The following is a 24,791-nucleotide window of genomic DNA, read 5'->3' as shown; positions in this document are numbered from 1 at the left end:
GGAGAAGCCTTATATGATTTGGGCTGTGATTTCTTCATCAGTTTAGGCATATGTACATTTGCTGACTTGGCCGTGGAGATGGTTTTGACTGTTTCCGTGGGATCTTGTTTCACTTGTCGGAGGATGAATGGTTCTTGTAGTTCGCTTGGGAACTGAATTGATTGTTGAGGCCTGTCAGCGCCCCGGTTATTGTCAAGGTTTGTGATTGGCATCTTGAGGAACATTTTTTGAACCTCTTTGCCAACCAGGTGAAGAAGAACCCATCTCTTGATTGCTGGGTCTGTGTCTGTTGCGCTGATTTAATCTGGACACCATCAAAACCCTTTGCATATTGGTCATTTGCATCACTCCTGCCTTATTTATTTATTTATTTTGAATGTTTTATATAGCGTGAACATAACCACCGAGGGTGTCGGGGCGCTTTACAGATTGTGCATCACAATGGTTATAAGCCAACAAACAAAATCAACAGGGCATCAAAATCAGAGTCTAATTGACAAACATTATCCTAAGGGAAAAACGAACACAACAGAATCGTCAGCTCGAAAAGGTCCAAATCTAGAAATGTCCAAGAAACTCGTGAACCAAGTGGCTGGGCCAGAGTCAGCGGGTATGGACCCAAAAGCAAATAAAGGAGCCATGCTAAAGAAGAAATTTCTTCTTCAGGAGTCCTTTAACTTCTTTTTTGAAGAACACAGTGGAGGGGTTCACCCTGACTACGGGTGGAAGGGAGTTCCAGACCCTCTGCGCCATCCCTGAGAAGGTTCCGTTGTAGGTCTTTTTTTTCTTGAATATTTGTGGTTTTAGCAAAAGGGTGCTGGCACTTCTGGAGGCTCTAGAACCGCAGGAGAGCTCCAGTTTCCGAGCAAGGTACAGCAGGGTCTTGAAGTGGATGGCCTTGTCAGCCTTGCATGCAATTTTTAACTGTATCCAACCTTCATATGGAAGCCAATTCAGGTCCCACAAGTCCGGAGGGATGTGGTGGTATTCTTTTGTGCCAGTTAAGAGTCTGGCAGCGGAATTGAGGGAAGCCCTAAGGGGAGCCGTTCTTACTCTAGGCAGGCCGCAAAGTGTTGCGCTACCATAGTCCAGCTTTGAGATCCCTAATGCTTGTACTGCCTTCAAGTCAAGAGCAGGGAGAATGGGTTTGAGTTTCCTGAGTTTGAAGTTCGCTCCTTTGGTGACGGAACTGATGTGCTTCTGCATGTTCAGGTTCAGAGAAGATGCCAAGTTCACAAGGTGTGGTCTACAGTAAGAGCAGTCAGCTGGTTCAGCCATTGCTCCATGACAGGAGATTGGTTGTGGGGTGAGATCAATAAGAATTCTGTTTTAAAAGGAAAAAAACTTCAGGTGATTACTTGTCAACCAGCTTTGTGTTTCCAGCAGGACTGAGTTGAGGGACTGAATGTCTTCGGGGGAGGTGATCTTCAAGTATAGTTGGTATTATCCACATACATATGATAATTAATGCTGGATGATTTTAGAATTTCGGTCAGAGGCTCCATGAACAGGTTAAAGAGGGTGGGGGACCGTGCTGAACCTTGGGGAACCCCCAAGGTCACCGGTGCGGGACGAGACAGGAGTGGTTCACCTTGAAGTTTTGGGATCTGTTGTGAAGGAACGAAGAGAACCAGTTTAAAACTGGCCCAGACAGCCCCATCCTATGTTCCAGGAGGTCAATTAAGTGATTGTGTTTGACAATATCAAATGCTGACGAGAGGTCACGAAGGATCAATAGACACACTTCATTGTGATCCAGCATTCTGAGCGCATCATCCACGATGTGTGTTAGCACCTACTCTGTATTATGACCTGGGCGGAAACCAGATTGGTATTGTTCCAGGAGCTGGAAGTGGTCGATGTGATGACAGAGTTGGGCGAGCACACATTTCTCCAGGAGTTTTGCTAGGGTGGGGATGTTAGTGATTGGGCAAAAGTTAAGAAGGTCCGTGGGATCAGCATTTGGTTTCTTAACGAACGGGGTACCTTGACCTGATTTAAGGCAATCCGGAATAGCACCTTGCATAAGAGAAGCATTGAGGATCGTCGTCCAGAGTGTTAGTAAGGAGGATCTGACTTCCGGGAACAAGTTCGATGGCAAAGGGTCGTTTGTAGTGATTTGAAGGTTTCGACCTCAACAGCATTTTGCGTGTAGTGGGTTCATCCAAGGTTTGAAACAGACTCCAAGATGCATTGTTTTTGGGGAGGAAGGGCTATAAAGGGGCAGTGCTAGTCGACTTTGAAGGGCATAGTGTGTTCAGAGGACCACTCAGGAAGTGATCACGGGCCAAGCTTAATTATATCTCAATCTTGGTGAAGAAAACAGCAAATTCTTCGCAGTTCGGGAGTACCCCTTGACCCGGAAAGGAGAGGTTAGGATGATTGTTAGCTTGGGACTTGATGAGTTCAAACAGTTTTTTTAGACTTTTTTTGCTTGATCCAATTGAGTTCTGAAGAAGGTTGCCTTTGAGCATCTGATGCATTTATTGTACGTGCTTCGCAAGGATCTCGAGTGACAAAGATGTTTAAGGGAGGGATGCGATCGCCCTTTCCTTTCTGCAAGTCTTAAATTTCTTTTTTCAGCATTGACTATCATTGAACCATGGTTTGGAGCATTTAGAGGACACTCGTTTAAGCTGAAGTAGTGCTACTGAGTCAAGTACACTAAGCATTGCATGGTTATAGTGGACCATCAGGTCATGAACACCCGACATGTTCAAAGGGGGTGGCAAGATGCTATCACAGTGCGCCGTCCGGTCTTGCAAGTTGATGTTCCGTAAACATCTTTGCAACTGTTTTGGGTTCTTAGGTAGGGACCTGCTTGCTCTTAACGATTCAAGGACAATGAAATTGATGCAGTAGTTGTCCTTCCAGTCACATGGAAGGATTGCCTCCAGGAGGAGAGAATTGGGCTTACGAATGACCAGATCCAGCGTGGCTCCTTTGTTATGCGTAGGGCTGTTTCATAATTAGGTAAGGTTAAGGTCAAGTAGGAAGGATTTCAGGCTGTTGACAATCATATCATTTATATCATTCCAATGGAGGTTGAAGTCTCCCAGGAAGATCGGAGTCCCCTGGAAATCTGTGTTAGATGAAATAATATCCATGATCTCTTCTATGAAGGGAAGGTTGTCGCGAGGGGGGTGGTATAACGTATGTAGTTTAAATATGTGCTTGCTGCCCCCCATCACCTCAATGCATAGATATTCACAAGACGGCAGGTGGTCGGCATGAATGACTTTCACTGTTAGATTACTACGATGTAGGCATGCAATGCCTCCCCCTGACCACTAGTTCTCTCTAACCTAATGATATCAAAATTGGGATGCATTAAACGGTTCAGGCTAGGAGCGGCTGAGTCATTTAGCCAAGTTTCCGTCAGCAGGTCCAGATCTTGGACAAGGATGAGATTGGCAATATCCACAGCGTTTTTAACAGCCGATCTGCAGTTTAGGAGCTCACATTTGAGATTAATGGGGATGTCCGTTGATAGGGTAGCGTGGCGGTGACTGTCTTGAGGTTGTTCAAATTTAAAGTTCTTGAATTTGGCTTAGGTTCCCAGAAGGGATAAGGGGGGGATTGATTCAATTAGATGCTAGTTATATGGAGTGGAAGGAATTGGCAGATCATAAGACAGTAGGAGAGATTGAATATCACTCTCAGACAGGGAGGACCAACATCTGGGGGGCGAGAGGCGTTCTAGGGGTGTGGAGCGGAGGACCAACAATGGGGTGTGTGGGAGGAATGGAATGTGGTTCGCCTAGCATGGGGGGGGAGGCGCCAGGTACAACTCCAGTCAAGGAGCGGGCGTAGATTGAGATTGGTCAAATGGGAGCAGCTTAATCTGGAATTAGCTGAGAGATCCTCAGTGATGTGGGAGAGGCTACGAATATCAGCCATAAGTTGTTGAAGGCAGAGTGCAATCTCATTCAGTCGGTCTTCCAATGAGGTGTGTGACTGGGGATGTGAGGCAAGGTCCTGGGGACGCTGTGGCTGAAGATAGCTAGTGGAGGAAGGGACAAGAGGGGCCGGTGGCCTTATCACCACCTTGTTGTACACTGCCTTGGCAGGCATGACCCGTTTATTTTACAGTGAAAGTGGTTTATTTTGGTGAAGAACAAGCAAAAGCAACCTTCTGATAGAGAATTCTAACTGCAGATTACTCACCTTAGAAAATTTCACAGTCGTCAGACTGGATCTGGAAAGTCTTGATCAGTACCTCTGAATGCTGGTAGGTGGTGTTGATTAGCTCCACATCAGCGTCAGAAGTGACATGCGCTGCCCGTTAATTGGCATTACCCCGGCCCGCTGATAATAGTCAATTTATTTCTGCGCCAGCAGCTCAGATCCTGAGAGCTTCCTCTATCACTTTGTGACTTTATTTAACATTTTGTTGATCCATTTTGAGGTTTGCTCCCTGTGTGCTAGGGACGTGTTTTCCCAATAAAACCATGGAGTTCAAGCTGTGTGATGAATGTCACAGACAGATGTCTGTCCCTGACCCACGCTTGGTTTGCCTGTGGTGCCTGGGGTCGTGCCATTACAGCAAGGCCTGTGCTGACTGCAAATCAATGCACCCGAAGGCAATTCGTGAGCGGGCAATGAAGCTCTTAGCGGCGCAGCAGAAGGCGGTTCGGGCTGCTCCCACTCCCAAGGGAGATCTCAAGGCCGTACCCCGTAGCTGTACCCACAGATGATCGTCTTCCCACTCCAAGTCCTCCTCTTCAAAGTCAGGTAAGCCAAAGAATCACAAGAAGATATTGAAGTGTTATTTGGCTTCAACTAGTGTGCTCTGTGCTTCTATGCTCTGCTCCCGCACTTCTCCTGCGGAGCTGGCGGCTGGGACTGCTCTATGCTTCCCTGAGTTCCCTGGAGCTGGAGCAACTCCTTACAAATTCAAGGAGTTTTACTTTGCCATTCACTCCATCTTTAGGACCACAGCTCTCTGGCGCTCTTTTGAGCCCCATGGAGCCGAGAGGTGACCCACTGCATTACCGTTGGTAAGTTTGGCCTTGATGCCATCCTGGCCCAGTGAATCTACCTCCGGATAAAGATAGACACTGACACCAGTGCCTCCACCTTTACTGGAACATATTCTCCTCTCTCACTCCGAGACGACGACACTTGATGTTGAGTCCGGTGCTGCCTAGATCAGGCCCATTTCCAGACTTCCCACCATTGGACAGGGCCCACCTTTCTGGCCTTTTGCAAGCCGACTCTTACCAATAGGAAATCTGGTATGCAGAGCTGGGTGATGCAAGTAGTCTGGACACCATTCTAGACTCTGGCCTGGTTTACTCTCCAGGGTCTGCCATGGAGGAAGGCAGCTGTGTGACCAAACTTTTCCATCACTCAGGAGAGCGGAACGTGAGTAGAGTGCTTTGATTTGTAGTAGCTTGCTGTACTTGCTGTCGCCTTTCTTGCAGAGAGGGCCCAGCTTCACTGTGACCCAGTCTCCTACCGCCAACAAGACTTTCCGCACACCGGTCATAGTGTTCCTTGTAGATTTTCTGAGCTTTGACAATGTTGCTTCTGACCACCACCGGGGACCACTTGCTTTCGAGCGTCGTGTTCATCTAAACGAGATTGTCTCTAGTAAAGGGTTCTCTTCCCCGTAGGATCTTTAACCCATCAGTGTGGGCGTTATGCGGTATGCCCATGTTGTGTTTTTGAGTTCTGTTTCCCAATTCTTGCCCACGTTGATTGCAGCCTGGACTGAGCCCATGATGACTCGGTTGAAGCTTTCGGCCTGGCCGTTGCCCGCTGGGTGATACACTGGGCTGTGCTGCGTTTTGATCCCGTTCCTCTGAGTGAAGGCCTTCCATTTGTCCGATGTAAACTGCGGTCCGTTATCACAGGTGATGACTCTGGGGATGCCTTCCCTCAAGAAAGCGTTAGTGAGGAACGCGATGATTCTGTCCGTGTTCGCCATTCTCGCAGATCTCCACTTCTGGCCATTTAGAGTACCTGTCGATAAGGAGAATAACATATTTGGCACACCCCAGGAATCCAGGATGGGCCCCAAGATGTCAACTGACGGCTCTTCCCAGGGGTTGGCAGGAGTGGTGAATTCACCCATCGGGGGGTCGTAGCAGAGTAAGGTATTTGTCCGCACTGGAGCAGTGCTGACACGCCCTCATGCATTTTTCCACAGAGGAATCAATGGCTGGCCACCAATACGACCTCTTTATCCTTCTTGTGGACGTTACGGTCCCTAAGTGGCCTTCATGCACTATGTTGAGGACGCAGTCCCTTAGCAACTCTGGAGGTACTACCTTGTCCCCTCGTAGTAGGAAGACGATTTCGTCACTGAGGGATAATTTGTCCCGTACTTCCCAATACTTCCTGGTATCCTCTGCTACGTGCTTCTTCTCAGGCCACCCCATCGTGACGAAAGGTTTTAACTTTTGACAATGTCGGATTGGTGTCGTAGGCAGATGTCCATTCTTGGGCACTGATGCTGTTCTCATGGTCTTCCGTGAATGCTACTTGGTATTCATCCCACTCACTGTGTACCGGTGCTGCTTCCATGGCGGCAGAGCGACTGAGGAAATCTGCAACCTTGTTCTTCTGGCCTGGCAAGTACTCCACATCATACACGAAGTCCAGGAGTTTGAGGGACATTTTTGCGATGAGCTGTGGCATTACTGCTGGATGTCAGGAAGGACCTTTATCAGTGGTTTGTGGTCCGTACGGAAACTAAAATGGGAACCCCAGAGGTATTTTCGAAATGTGCTCATGGCCCAGGGGACGGCTAGCAACACCTTTTCGATCACACTAAATTTTTCTTCATTGGGAGCGAATAAAGCCTATCGTGATTTCCGTGCCGTCAGTCAACCGTTGCGACAAGACTGCTCCCAGCCCCTTTTCTCTTGCATCTGTGGTCAGTATGCAGGGGGCCAAGCAGTCGAAGCCTTGTACAGGTACCGCCTCTCAAATGTCCTTTTTGATGGTTTTGAACTCAAGGTTGGATTCGGGCACCCAACAGAAGCTGGTTTTGTCTTTCAAAAATGGTCGCATGAAGTGGGTTTTCGTGGCAAAGTTGCGGACACATTTACTGTAAAATTCCGCTAGGCTGAGGAAGGATCTCACTTCTTTGGTCTGGGGCCGGGGTGCAGCTTTGATAGCCTCTACATTCGCTCGTTTCAGTAATATACCCATTTCCCCGATCTCGTGTCCCAGGTACGTCCCGGAGAGGGGCGTTATGTTCTTCTCTGGTCTTCCCCATGACAAGTATGTCATCCTGGAAGTGCAGGACGTTTTTGCTGGCTTTGAATAGCATATGCTTGAGTTTTTGGAACACTGATGCTGCGGACACCAGGCCAAAGGGCAGGCGTCGGAATCTGTAGCAGCCAAATGGGGTAATGAAGGAGGTCAGTTTCCTACTGGATGGGTGGAGCAGGATCTGGTGGTACGCCACAGGGAGGTCAAGGGTCGAGAACCACTTTATGCCCTTGGTCTGAGCCAATAGATCATTGAAGCTTGGTAACAGTAATTTGTCCACCAGCATGTTTTTGTTTAATTCTCGAAGGTCAGTGCATAAACGCTCCTTTCCATCCGGTTTCCGCGCCACTACAAGTGGCGCCAGCCACTCCGCGCTTTCGATGGACTCTATAACGCCATTCTCTTCAAGGCTTTGCAATTCTTGTTGTACAGCGTCCCTGCAGTTGAACGGGATGTTGCGCACTTAGTGGCTGACGTGTATAGCGCCTGCCTTCAGTACTACCTTGTGCGTGAATTTTGATAGTTGCCCAATGTTGCCCCCAAAGACGCTGGGAAAGTCTCTCCTCTGGTGTCCAAATCCGGGGTCGGCGTATCTTCTGTCATGAGGACTTGAATGTCTCCATTGGGATTGAGTTGTATGCCTAGCGCTCCCTTGTCAGCCCATCCCAAGAGCTAGGGGCCCTTTTCTGCTACACACAATTTTCCAGTAGCGACCCAGCCTTTGAACTCAAATGTGAGGGGCCATGGGGATTCTCTCATCAGTGTAAGTGACTGTGTGGATGTCCGTGGGGTGTAGCTGGTGCCCTAAGGTGTTGGCAAAGTCGTTGTCCCAAACTGCCCTCTGTATAATGGTAAATGGGGAACCCGAGTCTGCCACCATTGAAACCTGGACACCCCCAATGGTTACTATGCAAGAAGGTTTCTTTTTAGTGTTGCAATCTATGCCCCAAACCTGTTTGTCAACACATTGGATGCAGTCCTCATCCCTGTCCCCCTCCCCTGCATCGGGTTCAGAGTCATACATGACACACTTCACAGACGCGTTGCCGGGTCTCTGTCGGCAGGCTTTACCAAAATGTCCCACTATGCCGCAGAAGGAGCACTTAAAGCGATATGCAGGGCAGCGTTTGCTGTTGGCCATGTGTGTGGAGCTGCCGCATCTGTAGCAGGAACCCTTCTTGTTCTGGGTGGGTGGAGCATGTGCTGCTGGAGTCTGAGTGGACCGCCTGTTCTGTCGGTTTCCTGTGGGAGTGTCAGGCTTGTCCCTTGACATGGTAGTGTCACTCACTTTACAGCCAGCGGTTTTGTCAGTGATTCCTTCTTGGCTGCCAACGCACACCGTTTGGATAGTTCAGCTTTTTTGACAATGGCTATGATCTCATGGAGGGGTGCCTCGCCACTCACCCATAACTTTTCCTGAACGTTGGTATTTCTTGTGTGCATTATTATTTTGTCACGTATCAAATTGTCGTGCAGGTGGCCAAATGTGCAGTTGATCGCTATTTCATGAGTTCAGCCACATAAGTCAACCGTTTCCGTCTCATTTTGTTTCAGCTGGAAGAAAGTGCATCTATCAATGGCCATGCACATGACCGGCTGGTAGTGGCTGCCCAAGTCCTCCAATGCATTTTGGAACACATCTTCATCTGTCGCGGCTCTCGGTTTCTTTACCATGTTCTTTACTGCGTTTGCTGGAGAATGCTTCTTCCCCTTCATCTTCCAGTGCACACAAGTAATTGAGGAAGTATCCCTTCCAGTCGGCCCACTTCATTGCCGGTTGGCCTGGTTTTGGGAGGAACAGCACTGGATTTGTAAGGGAGAAGGTCTGGGCACACATTGTAATAGGCTAGGCGCGCCTGCTGGACAGTCAACTCCCTGGACGTAAGCACTGGATCTCCTGCGGATAGGATGGCTGAGCTGGAGGCACGGCGACCAGTGGTGGTTGAGCAGTGCTTTGACCTGCTCCGTACAGCTGGCTGGGGAGCTGTATTGGAGTCTTTTGCGCTGTGGCCCAGCGCGGGGCATATGGCATGCAGGGGCTCTTGGGTTGAGGTGAGCAGCTTGCGCGATGGACTCGCAGCGCTGAGGGCAATAGATAGCTGGAGAAGTATGCAGCAAAGCAAAGTCCTGCAGAGGGGTGCTGGTGCTGCTTCGTGGGCCCTCTGCATCGCTGTGATGCTTTGTTCATCGTTGTGTGGCGGGTATTGAAAGGGGCTGGTTTCTTACCGCATGCATGATGGCTGTATAGCCGCCGCCGTCGGAGATCAAAAGCGTGGCCGAGGACACGCCGTGCAGTAGAGGTCAGGACGTCACTCCCCCTCTCCTGGTTGCTGTGCCGACAGTGCGCGTCACTTCGGAAGTGCAGGCAGGATTGAACTTGAGCGTGGGGCGGCTGCATAGCGAGATTCGTGTCCGCTTGTCGCCCGTTTATAGTGTCGCTCTCTGCTCGACATACACACAGACACCGTTGTGGGTGAACAGAAAGCTTCTTTATTATTGGAGGGGTGAATGCGTCCAATCTCCGCCGTCATTCCTCCTACACTGGCGCGTCACAGTGCGCTCTCCCGTCAGGCACCACTCAGGGTCACGTGGGTGCCTGACGACTAGACTGCAACACCACACCTAGGTTGCCAAAGTGCCTGAAAAGGGCACATCCCTTTGGTTATTAAGTTGGAATCCGGCAGCAAACGGGACTCACTTGGCCCTGAAACCTCATTTGAAATTAAATTAAATACCAGTATTTGTAAAGCGCACAGCTACCTCCGAAGTGGTGTCCCGGCGCTGGGGGCCCTTGGGAAGATCAAGCGAGCTATTGCCCAGAGTCACATGGTTCTGGGTTGAATTGCCACCAGTGCTGGAGATCGAACCATGAGCCCGAGATTCCAGCGTCATTCGCCCTGGCCGCTGCGCCACACCTCTTCCACCATGTTTCTGTAGGTTCATTGGAGAAACCTACAGACAACCCCATTACATTTGACCTATCTCGAGCAACCAATCCTGCAGGTACAGAGAAAAATAACCGGTTTCCACAGAAATAAGGCCTCCTAGCAACTGACAAATGAGAACAGCTATGCCGCATCCTGCTACACTCAGTGTACGCACTATTAATATCAAAGGTTCATGTTGTAACCCTCATCATGTTAGGAGCCATATCTAGAGCAGCAATGCTCTCTTCACAACAGGACAGGCTGGAATGGACCATACAAAAACAAAACCCTACACCCACCCTTCCAACCAGTTGCAAGTTATTACACTAAGATTTAACAGGACATGTTATATACTGAGTCATCGGGATTACACTATGCGCAGGGTCACATAAGAATACGATTAGATTACATACGCAGTCATAGTGCCCTTCTATTGACTGGGTTGACTCCAAAATGAGTACTTGCTCTGGTACTTACAAAAGTACTGCCGGACTAACGACCCAGATTAGACTGTTATACAAACTCATGATTAGATTACAGGATATGTAGTTGGCCTGGTTTTTGGGAGTGGTGCGACTGAAAGCGCCTTGCCAAAATGAGTTACAACAATAACCATATTAATAACAGAAGTGTTTCCTTGTTACTTAAACTCGTTGTGTATAATTCAATACATTTGCCTCAAAACTATTACATCCAGGGCTCCTTACTGTTTCTACGTTTGGCAAGCAGCTGACACTCCATAAACTCAGCGAGTTGGAGACCAAAAATGCTGATTTATTGCATTAAAAGTGTATCTGTGAATGAATAGCCCTCACACACACACCCCACACACCCTAACTCCCCCCCCCTCCTTAGCAGGAAACCAAGCTCCCCTTTGTTAAACGTGGAAGTGACTTAACTTCTAAATCCCTAACTAAAGCCATGACAAATGAAGACACTGATCTTGAGCTTACTGCAGGAAGCAGCCGGTATCGACGCAATGTAACGAAGCACATTCAAGCAGTCCCCAAGCAAACTTTATAGCGCCAAGCACGGCTGCTTCCGAAATGACTCTTTACTTTGTTTAATGCTGCAAGGTTTCGGAGCAGAACGATCGCCTTTGAAAATCTTGGACTTTTAAAACATTTTTTACCACAATTTAGAATCGGTTACTCGCCCAAAGTGATCATTATTTTAAAGAAGGGAGGCCTCCTACAAGCCAGGGTTTTGAATACTGCAGAAGGCGTGAAAGCAGCTCGTCATGCAGCCGATAGCCTCCCTGCTGCTTTATTTTGACCCCGGCTGAGACGGTGCATGGTTCAGAACATAGAGGTATTTATTAAGGAACGAGTTACCTGGCTCAACCCAGCGACTCTTAATATGAGTGGCGAATAGCAAGGAATTTGAGGTTTGGGGAACAAGTGTGGTGCTAAACATTCACGTAGGATAGGAGTGGGAAAGGCCGAAACGCAGGAATCGATGTGGGCAGGGGAAGACTATTATCTTGTGTCTACAGCCTTACGATGGCAGTACTGCTTGGGGCGAAGAGACTTAACATAAACCTCTATTTGTGGAGTGTGCATCCACCCCGAGGAGCCTCTTGGCGCTATTCACAGATAACCAATGTTTTGTGTTTGCCACCCTAACGTACTAATTACATCTACTCCAACCTCAGCCTCAATGTAGTGTTCAAGGCAGTGGCCTATTATGGTGGACATGAGCGCCTGATACAAGTGCCTGCCTCTCTTCCAGATCCGTTATCGATGCTGCTGGATCCACTCCCGGTTCCTGGTGCTCATCCCACTGAGATGAGCTCTACTAACTGTAGGCAACCACCTCTGCCTCCCTCTGTTTTGCCTTTGGGATTCAAGGATCCTGTGGCTACTTCAACTGTACATCTGCTGGTGGCCTCTTCCTTGCGCCTGTGTTTTTTACCTTCACAGGCCTTGTCATCTGCTTCAACATCAATCCCAGTGCCATCTATGGTGCTGTCTCTTCTAAAGACATATGGGCCACTCTTCTGATTAGACTCCAGTGGTTCTTGCTCAAGATTCAGTTGATAATTTGATTTCCATGATCTGACAGAAGCTGATATGGATTAATTATGTTCTTACTCTGACTCTGAGGAGGTTCCCAGGTTTGGAACGCTGGCACTTCAGCTACAGTGACTCCTAAGAACCTTCCAACAATCACTTCAGAAGACTGAATCTTTCAAGGAAGTGTTGAGCAAGGGGGCTGAGGTCCTGGAATTGCCTCGTCTCTTAGCTGAAATCAAATCCAACATTTTAGCGGAAATTCTGTAGTCTGATTGCTCTTTGAGAACTCCTTTGGCGTTTAATGAAGCTTGTTGCATTCCATCATGTCAGCCTGAAAAAGATATGCTTCTACACAGATAATTTCCTTCCTTCTTTTAACAGGGAAGCTTTATGGCTGGGAAACAAATGTGTTCCTCTGATAGCCTAGCTGTTTGTTCCTGTGATGCCATGTGCCTGGTGGCACCTTGCTCCCTTGCACTCCGGGAGATGGCACAGATGGTGGTTCTTCTTTTACCAGAGCACCTTAGAGTCCACTTCAATGAAGTAATTCATTAATAAGTCTGGTATTGAAACAATGGCCAGATCTAAGAGCTTCTTGGTGGTCCTTCATAGACCTGTCTGGTTGAGCTCCTTGGGCATTCGTTAAGATGTTCCAGCAGATGTGCAAGATGCAGTCTTAAAAGGTTCACACCTATGTAATAGGCAAGATCTCAAGTGCGCTTTTGCAGGACCACCTTGCTCATCAGGCATGACAGTTATTTAAACAAGCTGATTCATCCTTCTTGGCTTAAATATTCTGTGCCTTGCGTTAAGAGGCAAGAACAAATCCTTCAGTTCATGGTTGTCTACATTGTTTAATTTAGGGTATTATTCCTTGTGCGGCTCCTTGATGTAGAGAGTGGACCTGATTGATAGCTTTGTCCATCAATAGTGGCGTATATGCTGGGATTTTTTTATCTTCATCTTGTTAGCATTTGGAGTACTTGTCTGTGGGATCTCAGGTGAGTCGTATTCTCTCTTCAGTGTTCTCTTTTGGATGTCATCAATCATCTGTTATGTCGGAAGTAGTACTGGGTTACTGCTGAGTCGCATAATGTCATTTACTCATGTTGGAGCACTGCTATAAAAAATCTCTGTTTCACAGATGAGGTTACACTGTGAAGAAAACAGTCTAACGAATGTACTATATCTAACTGTAGCCGGAATATTAAGAGACCATTTCAACTTGTACTGGATCTCATATAATGGAAGTCATTTGAGTCTCCTAATGCAACGATAATTGCTTCTTCTTTTTTCCTTTTCTACCTTTTTTCACATGAGCACTAAACTTTCACACACCCTCCTCTTTCTGATGATAACCGGATGGATATAACATTGTACATCATGTTTTGAATCATTGTGGTTTTTAAAAAAAATAATTCCAATATGATTGAATAAAACTGAGTTATCAATCATTATTTTAGTGGCCTTGGAATTTTCATTTTTCTATTGCCTTTAACACTATATGTGCCAAAATTGGATATTTTTTCAGCCATTCAATGCTACTGTTTTGATTTTGTGCCACGTTAGTGTAGGACCATTGTTTTTCTGTACCATTATGATAAAGGAGTCAAGACAATTGGAGATCTTACAAATGAGTCTGAGTTTTTACTGTTTGACGTCATAAGGGATAAGTTTGAATTAGACAATCAACAGTTTTTTAAAATATCTCCAAATAAGAGATTTTATAAGTAAAAAGATGGGAGGCCCTTGTGGCTTTTCTAGGGTGAGGTTGGTCGATGAAATATTTAAAGGTACAAGTACTTTAGGGGGACTGTATAACATTTTGAATAAGTTAATACCTGATGACCTGGCCATACATATAGATCGATGGCAAAATCTGTTAGTTTGAACCAGGAGAGATAGAAGACTCACTATATTTGGCCCAGCCATCTTTAATTGCGGTTAATCTTCAATTACAATTCTTTAAAACATAGTTTAATTTGTATATTACACGTGCCAAAATTGCTAAATGAAGTAGAGGACCAGGTTCTACTTGTCCCCGGTGCCAGTATCCTGCAGCAGAGAGTATACATATGTTTACCACATGTCCAGTTCAAGACACTTTGAAATCCAGTGTTAGCAGTATTTCGGCAACTATTCTGGGCAGATAAATTGACTTATCACCTCAATTGATTTTATTAGGGGTGGGGTGCCCTCTTTCCTTAAGCCAGAGCCAGTCCTTTCTATTTATTGCGTTGACAGTTTTTAGATTATGTTTAGCTACGCATTGGCTCGATCCTGTTCCCCTTCGGGCCAACAATGGCTAGAAAGACTTCTTGCAATATACAGATTTGAAAGAGCCCTACATTCTAAAAAAGGCCGCAAAGCAAAAGCTGAAGGGTTGGCTATTTGGGCACTTCTAATGAATTGTGCTTACCTGAATTGTGAATAATACATTTTTGAATATCCTGCTTTACTTTTTCTATCTATTTTTTTGACATTTGACAATGAAATCTGTTTTAACTTAGTATGGGTCAGCCATGGGAGGGGGGGAGGGGGTAGGAATGGGGAGGATGGGAGGTATGTGGATAAAATTACGTATTTTTTTCTGCTGTCTGCTCATTCTGATTTCTTTATATGTGTGGAAATGCTAATAAAGATTTATAAAAAAAAAAGATTAGATTGTTGAAATAATGTGTCAGGCACACCAGATAGTAGATATGGAGCTTGCAGGCTAGGCACATCTAGCCCAAATTCAGATATTAACCCTTTGTAACAGGGTTGCTAAATATATATATCTTTTTTACTACAGGGCCTTATGCCCCCTACTGTCAGCATGTTTTATAAAGGATATGTTATACTGCTACTGCTGCTCAGCCTGGGTGACTGTGTGTGAGAATGTTGGTGAGTGGAATGTTTGTGAGTGTGACTGTCAATTGGTGATGGGCTGAGCAGCAGTGAGGCTGTTCCTGATGGGGTTCTCTCTTGTAACTTCTACTTAATAAATCAACTTGAAGATACTACCTGGAATGGACATTACACTAAAAAACATCCTGTGGTAATAAAAGTATCAAAGCAGAAAAAAACATTTTCTTGAATAACTAAGTTACTAACTGAAGAGTTTCTACAGGGTTACGAAATTTGGCAGATAAGAGAACAGAAGAACAACGTTTTAATGTGCTGTACCTTAGATCACATATATTAAATATATTAGCCAAGATTCAAACCCAAGAGTCCTGATTCCTATAACTGCATATTTTCCACTAGTGTAATTCTCCAAAAACTGTTCTTGACAAAGCACCTAAATGTGAGAGTGTGGTGCGGGCACTAACCTAGTAAACAGCACCTTCAGGGACACGGTTTTCCGAGGAGACAGGGATCGGTATTGTTCTTGGAGTGTAATATCCTCTTTCTCGAGATCAGGGATCCCATTGCTGAGAGGAGACGGTTTTCCCCTTTCTATTCTGCTGCTGACACACTCATTCTTGTAGTCACTCATCTATTCATCCATCGCTGTGTACTCTCATCTAACAATTCACTCACCGATGGTCCTATTCTCAAATTCATCCACTCATCCATTTATACAGCCGCACACACAAACACTCCAATGACTGAAGAAGCACTATCACATGTCAAAAATAGCTCGAGCTATTGGCTTTGTCAGTGGTTGTTTTAAATTAAATCCCCTTACAGGACACATATGTCCTCTAGGAAGCCAGCTACTAGGCAGACACTATTCATTTTGATTTATCATTACGGTTTTTAAGAACTTATAATAACAAATTCAAAGTAAATGTGACCCAAAAAAACATTTGCCTTTTGAAAGAAATTGCCCAAAAATTTGCAAGTTCTTGATTGATCATTGATAAGCCTATGAAATTTATTTTGAGAAGACCAGCTGTCAGTATTAAGTTGCATAATCTACTTGTCCCTTGTAGGTGCCGATTACCCTGTTGAGCTCAGAGGTTGTCCCTTTTACCGTTTGTTTTAAGCTCACTTGTATAATTAATTTAACTAATGAATACTATTTATTGTAGTGAAGAGTACACACATTAATATTACTGTTTTATTTACTTGTAGAAAAGGCTGAAAGCAGCAGAAGCGGAGAGTAAACTGAAACAGGTGTACATCCCCACTTAGTAAGTAAATATGTGTTCAATATGAATTTACTGTGTGCATGCCAATGGCAGATCCAGTGTTTATCTCAAGACCGGTGCAATATGAATGTAAAAGTGTGCTTAGTAAAACCAAAAGTGTTTGCACATAGGAAGCACCTTTTCACTGTATAAGTTTCATTCTAAGGATCACATCTGCTGATTTCAACTTTTGTTGATTCGGTTTAAAGGTGCCTTTGGGTCAATGTCATTAGTGAATTTATGTATATACAATTCTATATCTGGTTGCAGTGCTTTTGAGCAGTTTTTTTCTATTCAGAAATGTTGATTGAGGCAACTGACTGAGTGGAAGGCATAATGAACGAAACGAAAGAAATACAGAATAGAAAAACTTTTGCTAATTATAATAATAAACGAACAGGGTAATAATAGACCTGTATAGTTAACACTAGCTGTGTCTGCAAATGTAGGTTGCTAAGAATCAATCTGATGGCCTTCAAAAAAGTATTTATTTACAATAACATAACATAACTATTTTAAGATTGGAAATCATGGGCATATGTATCCAGCCCTTTTCCCGTTTGCAAACGGGACGATTCTCAGAATCAGCCCGTTTGCAAACGGGAAAAAGCCTTTGGGGATGTATCATCCCAAAAGGCCATCGCAAATAAGGAATGGCAAAATTTGCGATTCACTGTTTTGCTAATGCATTTATGGGATCGCAAATTGCATTATTGTGCCCTGCCTCCATTTGGGCTATCATGCCACTACTGTTGACCCTTAACATAAAAACATGTATGTTAAAGATGAAACAGGTACTTGATGTCGCAGCACAGCTAGGCAAGATTATGTTGTTCCACCTTAGTTCCAGGACATCAACATGTGAGTAAATATGGAATATTCTTCGAATGCATGTCGGGATGAAAACATGTTATCATGTAATAAACTGTAAAGCAAAATCAGGTCACATCTTACGCATAATAGTGTGGATATTAAACATATCAGTGTAGAACCACATTGGTGTATACCATTATATACCTCGGAAATTGTGTGCAATGCAGAAAAAATCAATATATATATATATATATATATATCTATATCTATATATATATATCGCAGTAGTAGTCTCCATGATAGGCTTAGAAAGCGACGCATTTTATGTTAGAACAAATTTGTGGCCCTGCTACTCAAATACATACGGGAACATGTAATACTTCTGGGCTGGTGTTTTTAGGTTATAGGAAATCTGAGTTCCATCCTGTTCATCTCTTTTCCTAACTCAGCGCTGCTTTTAGGTAGAGGTGGCCTGGGGCAGAATGTGTGTGTGTGTGTGTGTGTGTAGCCCACCTCCCAAACACTATAATTCCTGCTATTACAATCAAATGTGAATCAGAGACTCTTGAAGGTGTTGTTTGGCTCATGTTTTACCAACTTTCCAATGAGATACGTTTAACACTGCAAACAGTGTCGGTTTACAGTACTATGTAGTGAAAATCTAACAATTCGTTAAAAATATTACAAATGTATAAACTTTAAACCTCACAACGTTTAAAGGGTGACAATGGAAGACAAAAACAGAGAACTATTTAAAAGATTTTTGGAATTAATGTTTTTTTCAAACAGTGTCAGGAATACATACTCAAAATGTCCTATAAGCGGATTCAGTCTGCTTTGAGGCGAGTGGTGCCTTTGAATCATGTTTAAACGTTTTAAATTACGCATATCTCTTTTAACTTTGAATCTCATTTTAGTTGGGCAAAACCTGGCACTGCCAACTTGTGGGGGATATTGTTTTAGGGGGACACTACAGAAGCATTTTGAAACTTGACTCACCTGTTTCCCTGTGCTGATTTGTCGGCGGGTGCTCCCCTGGTTCTCTGGTCCACCACCTGGTTTTCTGGATTGTGTGGAGGGAGCCGGGGTAGAGGTGGATACGTCTTCAGTTATTGGCCCTACGTCCGGCCTGACAGGGTCGACCACCATCTTTGCGGTTGGCGCTGTGGTCCCTCCCCATTTCCTGCCATAAATACGGGAGAGGGACCGGCCGCGCAGCGGATCCAGTCCGCTTTGAGGCGAGTGGTACCTTTTTAATTGTTTAAACATTTTAAATTACGTACATCGCTTTTAACTGTGTATCTCATTTTAGTTGGGCAAAACCTGTCACTGCTAACTTGTGGGGGGATATTCTTTTAGGGAGACACTACGGAAGAATTTTGAAACTTGACTCACCTGTTTCCCTGCGCTGATTTGTCAGCGGGTGCTCCCCTGGTTCTCTGGTCCACCACTGAGTTTTCAGGATTGTTTGGAGGGATCCGGGGGGAGGTGGCTACATCTTCCGTTATTGGCCCTACTTCCAGCCCGACAGGGCCGACCACCATCTTTGGTGTTGGCGCTCTAGTCCAAAGGCGCGCCAAAGGCAAGCCCATTTGCGCCTGGACAATGCCAGGGCCCATGACGCCCGTCTCGCCGATCTTCTACACGTGAGAGGAACTCCTAGCCCTACGCTATACTGGACCTAATAGCCACGGTCTTCCCCATGACATGTGTGGTGTGTCGAAGGAGTATAGTTGTCTTTCGTGTAATTTCTCCCCCTATATGGGGTTTGGGCCAATGCCTGGAGCCCTGAGAGCCCACATTAGTGATACAGCAAATGGGCAGAGGGGTGCTAAGACGCACCACTGTGTGCTCCTTAATACCAGGTCGCTCATTAAGAATAAATATGAATTTGCAGATTTTATTAGCCAGCATAATCCTGACATTTCCTTTCTTATGGAGACTTGGGCTAACAGCTGGTCTGATCCAGACATCGACTGCTATCCCGAAGGGCTTCAATATCGAAAAGCTGGACAGAATGGGGATGAGAGGCTAGGGCTGGCAAATGTATATCGCAACTTGTTTGAGGCGAGTTTCACCCCAATGTTTCATCTAGACTGTGAAGGGCTTAAGTTTTGGAATTAAACTAAATAAATCATATACGTTTCATGGAATGCTAGTGTATCGCACCCCCCTCCTCCTCCCCCCCCAGGTCCAAGTACGGGCTTCATTGATAAAATCCAGTCCTTTATGGAATCCTGCGTGACGCATGCCAGCTTTATGCTGGTGGGGGACTTCAACTTTCATCTTCAACTGTCCTCCAACAAGGACTCGGGGCACTTGGTTGACACGCTCAATAGCTTCAACCTACACCAACTAATAGATGTTCCCACTCACATGGATAGTCATACGTTGGATGGAGTCTTCAACAGCAATGCAGACTTGGTCATAGACAAGATCCTGCCACTCCTATGGTCGGATCACAAGGCCATTCTCTTGTCAGTCACAACCCCGTGTAACAAAACAGATGAAACCAATGCAATTATAACATTTAAATACAGGCCTTGGAGGCATACCAATGTGGCAGCCTTATGTGAGGCTCTCTCTCAATCACCTCCAATGCCGGAGAGCAAATTAGATTGCGCTACTGTCAGCTTCACGCGCTAGTTTAATGACTCAGGTGCCTGAATCAGAAACATTCATTCTCAGGCTAGTTAAATGCTTATTTATACTGAACATGTGTTAACAGGGCACCCCTTTCATATAACGTTTTTAGATGTCATACATCTTCGTGAAAATGCATTCCCCGAAACTGGTGGCACTTGCGGGGAGTAGTACTTGCTAGTTATCAAATGGAAGCACTTTGGAGTGTTCTGTATGTCCCGCTATGCACTTCTTGTCTGCGTTTGTTGAGACTGTGGAAAAGTAGTGCATCTTGCTTATGTGGACTAAATAGCTGAGCACGACTGGAGAGAATGAATTTCTTACATTGACGAATAGTTAATATATTTAATAATTGACACTTTGAGGTGTTGCGCTTATGCTGATTATTTAATTTCGATTTGGATGTCACCGTGCACATATGGGTTAAATACATTTTTGTAGTCTCTTCTCGAGACAGATGAGTTTCATTGGCCCCAATGCATTTTAGTCCTTAGGGTGACAATATCACGGGGTCGCCCTAAATTACCCGCTTAACATACGCCTCTTCCTTCCCATTCCTTTGTTCCTCCTCCCGCCCCACTCACCAGATCCCCTCCCCCACTTTCTCTGCCAGGAGACGAGACCTAAGACCGGTCGCAGGCACCTGCTAGTGTAACTAAAGCAAATTAGGCCCCCATGGAAGGCCCTCCTCTCCCTGCCGGCTACACTAACCGGAGCCCAAAAAACCGCAACATCTATTGCCCAACCTTAGCCGCCCCCCACACACACACACGCAGTTCCCCATCCAAAACCCCCCTTGAACTTAGTCGCAACCCCTTCTCCCCAATGTTACTGGTCCTAATCGGGTGGAATCGACACTGTGTGGGCAGGATACCAGGCAGAAGGCACTACAACGCCCCCCCCCCCCCACACACACACACATGTATCGGTAACGCTTCGACAGACCCTCGCCTCTCCCACTACTCCAGATTCTCTACAAGCATGTGCTAATTAGCACTGCCTTCTTTCTTTTATATTGATGCTGTATAACTGTCCTTGCTCTTAAATGTAAACCCAAATAAACAGTTAAAAAAATGGGACAATATCTTGGAGGGAAAGTCACCATTCAAGCTAAGCAACAAGGTATCATAACAAGAAGGAAAATATGAAAGAATATACATTATCTCTGCTAAGTATAGTCCTGGTATAGTTAATTTACAATGCAGTACGAGTGTATTTGTCAATTGGCAGGCATAATGGTACTTGGGTTAAGAATAAAATTGGACTCATAAAAGAAAATGAATGTGCTCTTGATTTTAATTAGTGTTACAAACCACTAAAACGCAAATAAAATAAAACAAATATTTGTGATTATTGGTCATTTGCGTGTTATTGAGAAATGCACAAAAGTGATATAAATAAAGCACATTTACAAAAAAAAAAATTCTAGTATGAAGTGGCCGACTAATGCTGGTAATCTATAATTAATCTATTTCCGAAGGGAAGTGTTTTATATCGAAATGTGAACATTAGTAGAAGCCTCTGAGAATTTGGGTGATGATATGCCAAAACTGAAAGCTTTATTAGATTTCAAATAAGAGGGTTTTGGACGGATGGAATGAATGTGAAAGTGCCCAAAATGGTTTACTTCCTTAACAGGGGGAAAGTGTTATTGCTGTGCAGAATGTAATTCTGGTAGGGTGCAAGTTATAGTGATATTGTGTGTACCTCTATCTGCCTACGAGGGGAACCCCACCGGACTGCATTAGTTCGTATTTTAAGTGCAGCGGTTGCCATTATCAATGGAGCTCAGTAAACACACTTAAATATATTTTTGTTTCCATGCATGCCTTCTTTTCTTCCTTCTATGTTTCTTTCCTCATCCCTTCCTTCCCTCTTATTGCTTTACCCCTTCTTATTCCTTCTGACACTTTTCACTTGTTAACATTTGTCCTTCTCCTATCCCGTCCTTCCTGCTTTCGCTTAATTAATGTAATAATTATCCTTCAATTCTTTTATTATTATTATTATTATTATTATTATTATTATTATTTTTACTTAATTTGTGTCACGCTGAAGAGTTGACGTCCTGGACAATATTAGGGGCTAGGTCAGTGTTGAACTCTACCATCTTTCTGAAGAACACTACAGAGCAATTCTACAAGAAACATAAACAAGCATTTGCACTCTCGTTTTCACAATAATAAGGCCAGTGGCACAACACAAAATCATGGGTCTTCCCTGCCTAATATGTGAGTCCCCACAGCATCCCATATCTCAAATATTTATAGGCTTTGAAAGGAATGTGGGCTCCCTGACGGGTTAGCCAAACCTGGAAACATGGAGTCAGCAGAGGACACAGTGCTGACGGGATGAAAAACAAATGGTGGCATGTCACGTGTGCCACCTTCAGCAGGTGCATGCCAGAAGGCAAATCATACCAAGGCAAGCATACTTTACAGGGTGGGGTACCCAGTGCCACGAGCTAACGGAATACGTGAAACTGTAATACCCAGGCGTCAGGTGATGGTTCGAAAGAAAGACAGCAATGGCAGAAGGTGTGTGGATGCCACTGCATTTGGGGCAATGTACTGGAAATACATGAGAAAAAAAAACACTGCATTGAATGACTAAGAAAAATCAAACACAAGCAGGGGATTTTGGGGACAGGGAGTGGCTGTTAGACTCTGCAAATTACAAAGGAAAGGACAAGTACAAAAAGGGAGTGTTTAATGTGACAAACTGGCAGCAGCAAAGGAAAAAAATCCTGTGTAATAGCCATTGAAACCATGAATACAATACACCTTGATATTATAAGCAGTTGTGGCCGGAGAGAAGGCAGGAGCGGGACAGGTAACTGGGTAGGGGGTGGGACAAGAGGGTAGAGCGGGTCTTTGGTAAGAGGAGCGTCATGTGCCTTAAGAGGAAGTGGAAGGCACAAACAGTATGGCAAAAGAAGGTGAGTGTGCAGGGCTTAACAGCTGTGTGGACAAAGTGACACGGGACGGAGGGGCAGAAGGTGAGTGGTAAGAACAGCCGAATATCTGGGAAAGCCAGGCAAAGGGTAATGCAAAGTAAAATACACAGGACAGGAACGAACAGGGAGGCTGGGTGGTGGGGCATAGTTTCTTTGGGCACAGTATCAGATTGAATTGTCTGAGTGGTGGGCGGGGTGATTTTAAGTGGGGGACACCGTCTACTGAGAGAGTGTGTGCAGGAGGGATGGCCAAGTGTGGTGAAGCACAGGCGCCAAGGGGTTCGGTGTTGTATAGAGGTATAAAAGGTCAGGTTGAAGTGCGACGGTGCATGGCGAAGAGAAAGACAGAGCTCACATTAAGGTGTAATAATTCCCGCCCTAGTGACTGGGGCCCAGGACGGGAGCAGTGCATGGATGAGATGGAATAAATCAGGGTCCTGGAGGGAAGCAAAGTAAGGGGCCACGTCTAGAGTGCAGGGTACATTGCCTGGGGATGGACAAGCCTGGGTAAGAGGGGCCGAGCAGAGGCCGGGGAGCAGGGGCTCAGCATCTGGGTGAATGAAGGACAGTCTGCAGCTGGCTTGAGTAAGGAGGGCGGGGCAGAGACGATCTGTGCATGCCAGACATACTGCACCCACCTGGATAAACTGAATGGTGAGCGCACACTTGCTTACACCACCGCCTCCTGCCACCACCAGCCGGTACTTCTCCTGCACCGAGCCATTCTTCCAGCCCTCCATGGAGGAGGGAAGGCGTCCCGGCGCTGCCGCGGTGCAGGGGGATAGAAAAACGATTCCTGAAGCTGAAAAAGACACCGTGAGCGTGCACCTCGGCTGTCCAGGCGCACGCCGAATGAGACGCTGTGAGCGTGCATCTCTGCTGTCCAGGGGCAGGCTGAAAGAGACGAAGTGAGCGTGCACATGGGCTGTCTGGGCACTAGCTGAAAGAAACGGCATGAGCGTGCACGTCGGCTGTCTGGAAGAGACGCCGTGAGCCTGCACATCTCCTGTCCCCCTTCGGCAACCAAGTCGACGACAATAGATCTCGCCAAGGTGTGCAGCGCATGCGCTGCATCGTTTGGCAAGACTTAAAAACGACCTCTCAAAATTAGGATTCTATGTTCCTCTTGAAGGCAACACTGCAATTAGTCTCCAATGCCATACCAATTGCCCCAAATTTCCAACTAAGAATGAAGACATAGGCATCAGACCTGGCACCAAGCATTTGCAGGATTCCCTGGCAGACACCTGTTGAATATTTTGATAATTCCAAAGCCTCCCCGTGAATGTCTAAAATTTGCAATCTGGAATGTAGCAGGTTTGTGGAAAAACAGGAAGAATTTGTTTGACTGGCATATATAAAAACAGAGACATCTGCTGTTTCCTTGAGACATGGGCAATGAATCGCATTGATCTTGATGGTTTTATAACGTATCATAAGCCACTCCTCAAACAAGCCAAAGGAAGATCAAAAGAAGGCATTATAGTATGAATAGGAGACAGTCTCTCAAACACCACAGACATAGCCTGCACTCATATAAATTATATTATACAACACTTAAGGATTAGGAAAACCTTATGGCACTAGAGCTATTTAGCATCTACCCAGCTCTTGGTTGCTCAAAAGAAATCTGTTCCATGCTGAATACTCTCTAAATGTTGCTCACCAAAATAAAAATGGAAAGGGATATTGTCATTTGAAACGCAAGGACGGGCAACATGTTAACCAAGACCACCAAGATGATTTTAGTCAGCAGCTACTTAAATATGACCCTCCATCCGCTGCTGTTTATACACAGACGTTGATGAAGACCACATGTGTAGGTCCCTCCACTTAGACATCTGATTTGCAAGAATACAAAGAAATGGCACAATTATGCATTATAGTAGTGGCATCAGCCCGTTGATTTGCTACACTTTATTAGATGATCCTTCAAAATGCACATTTAGATCTGGCAAACGAGAAAGCATCAATTTTATATATATATCGAACCTAGAGGCATGGCACCTGATCTCAGGCAGGTCTGTGTTGCAAAGATTAGAATGTGTCCACGATCCATCGCAGCTCCTGCTCTCCTTACCAGTTGCAGAACAGA

At 45.4% G+C, this 24,791-nt stretch overlaps 1 protein-coding gene across 5 annotated transcripts in view; it reads left to right on the top strand.

Annotated features, from left to right (window-relative positions):
* MTA3 (metastasis associated 1 family member 3) overlaps window positions 1–24,791 on the top strand; it is a 771,323-nt gene that overhangs the window by 325,681 nt on the left and 420,851 nt on the right. For all 5 annotated transcript variants that reach the window (XM_078649696.1, XM_078649694.1, XM_078649692.1 and 2 more), the window contains exon 11: window positions 16,229–16,287. In XM_078649696.1, coding sequence (XP_078505822.1) covers window positions 16,229–16,287 — 59 coding nt within the window. The remainder of the gene's footprint in view (window positions 1–16,228; window positions 16,288–24,791) is intronic.

The sequence above is a fragment of the Lissotriton helveticus genome, chromosome 6 (assembly GCF_964261635.1).
Source record: "Lissotriton helveticus chromosome 6, aLisHel1.1, whole genome shotgun sequence".
Taxonomy (NCBI): Eukaryota; Metazoa; Chordata; class Amphibia; order Caudata; family Salamandridae; genus Lissotriton; species Lissotriton helveticus.
Note: the sequence above shows the minus strand (reverse complement) of the source record. Positions and strands in the feature narration are given on the sequence as shown.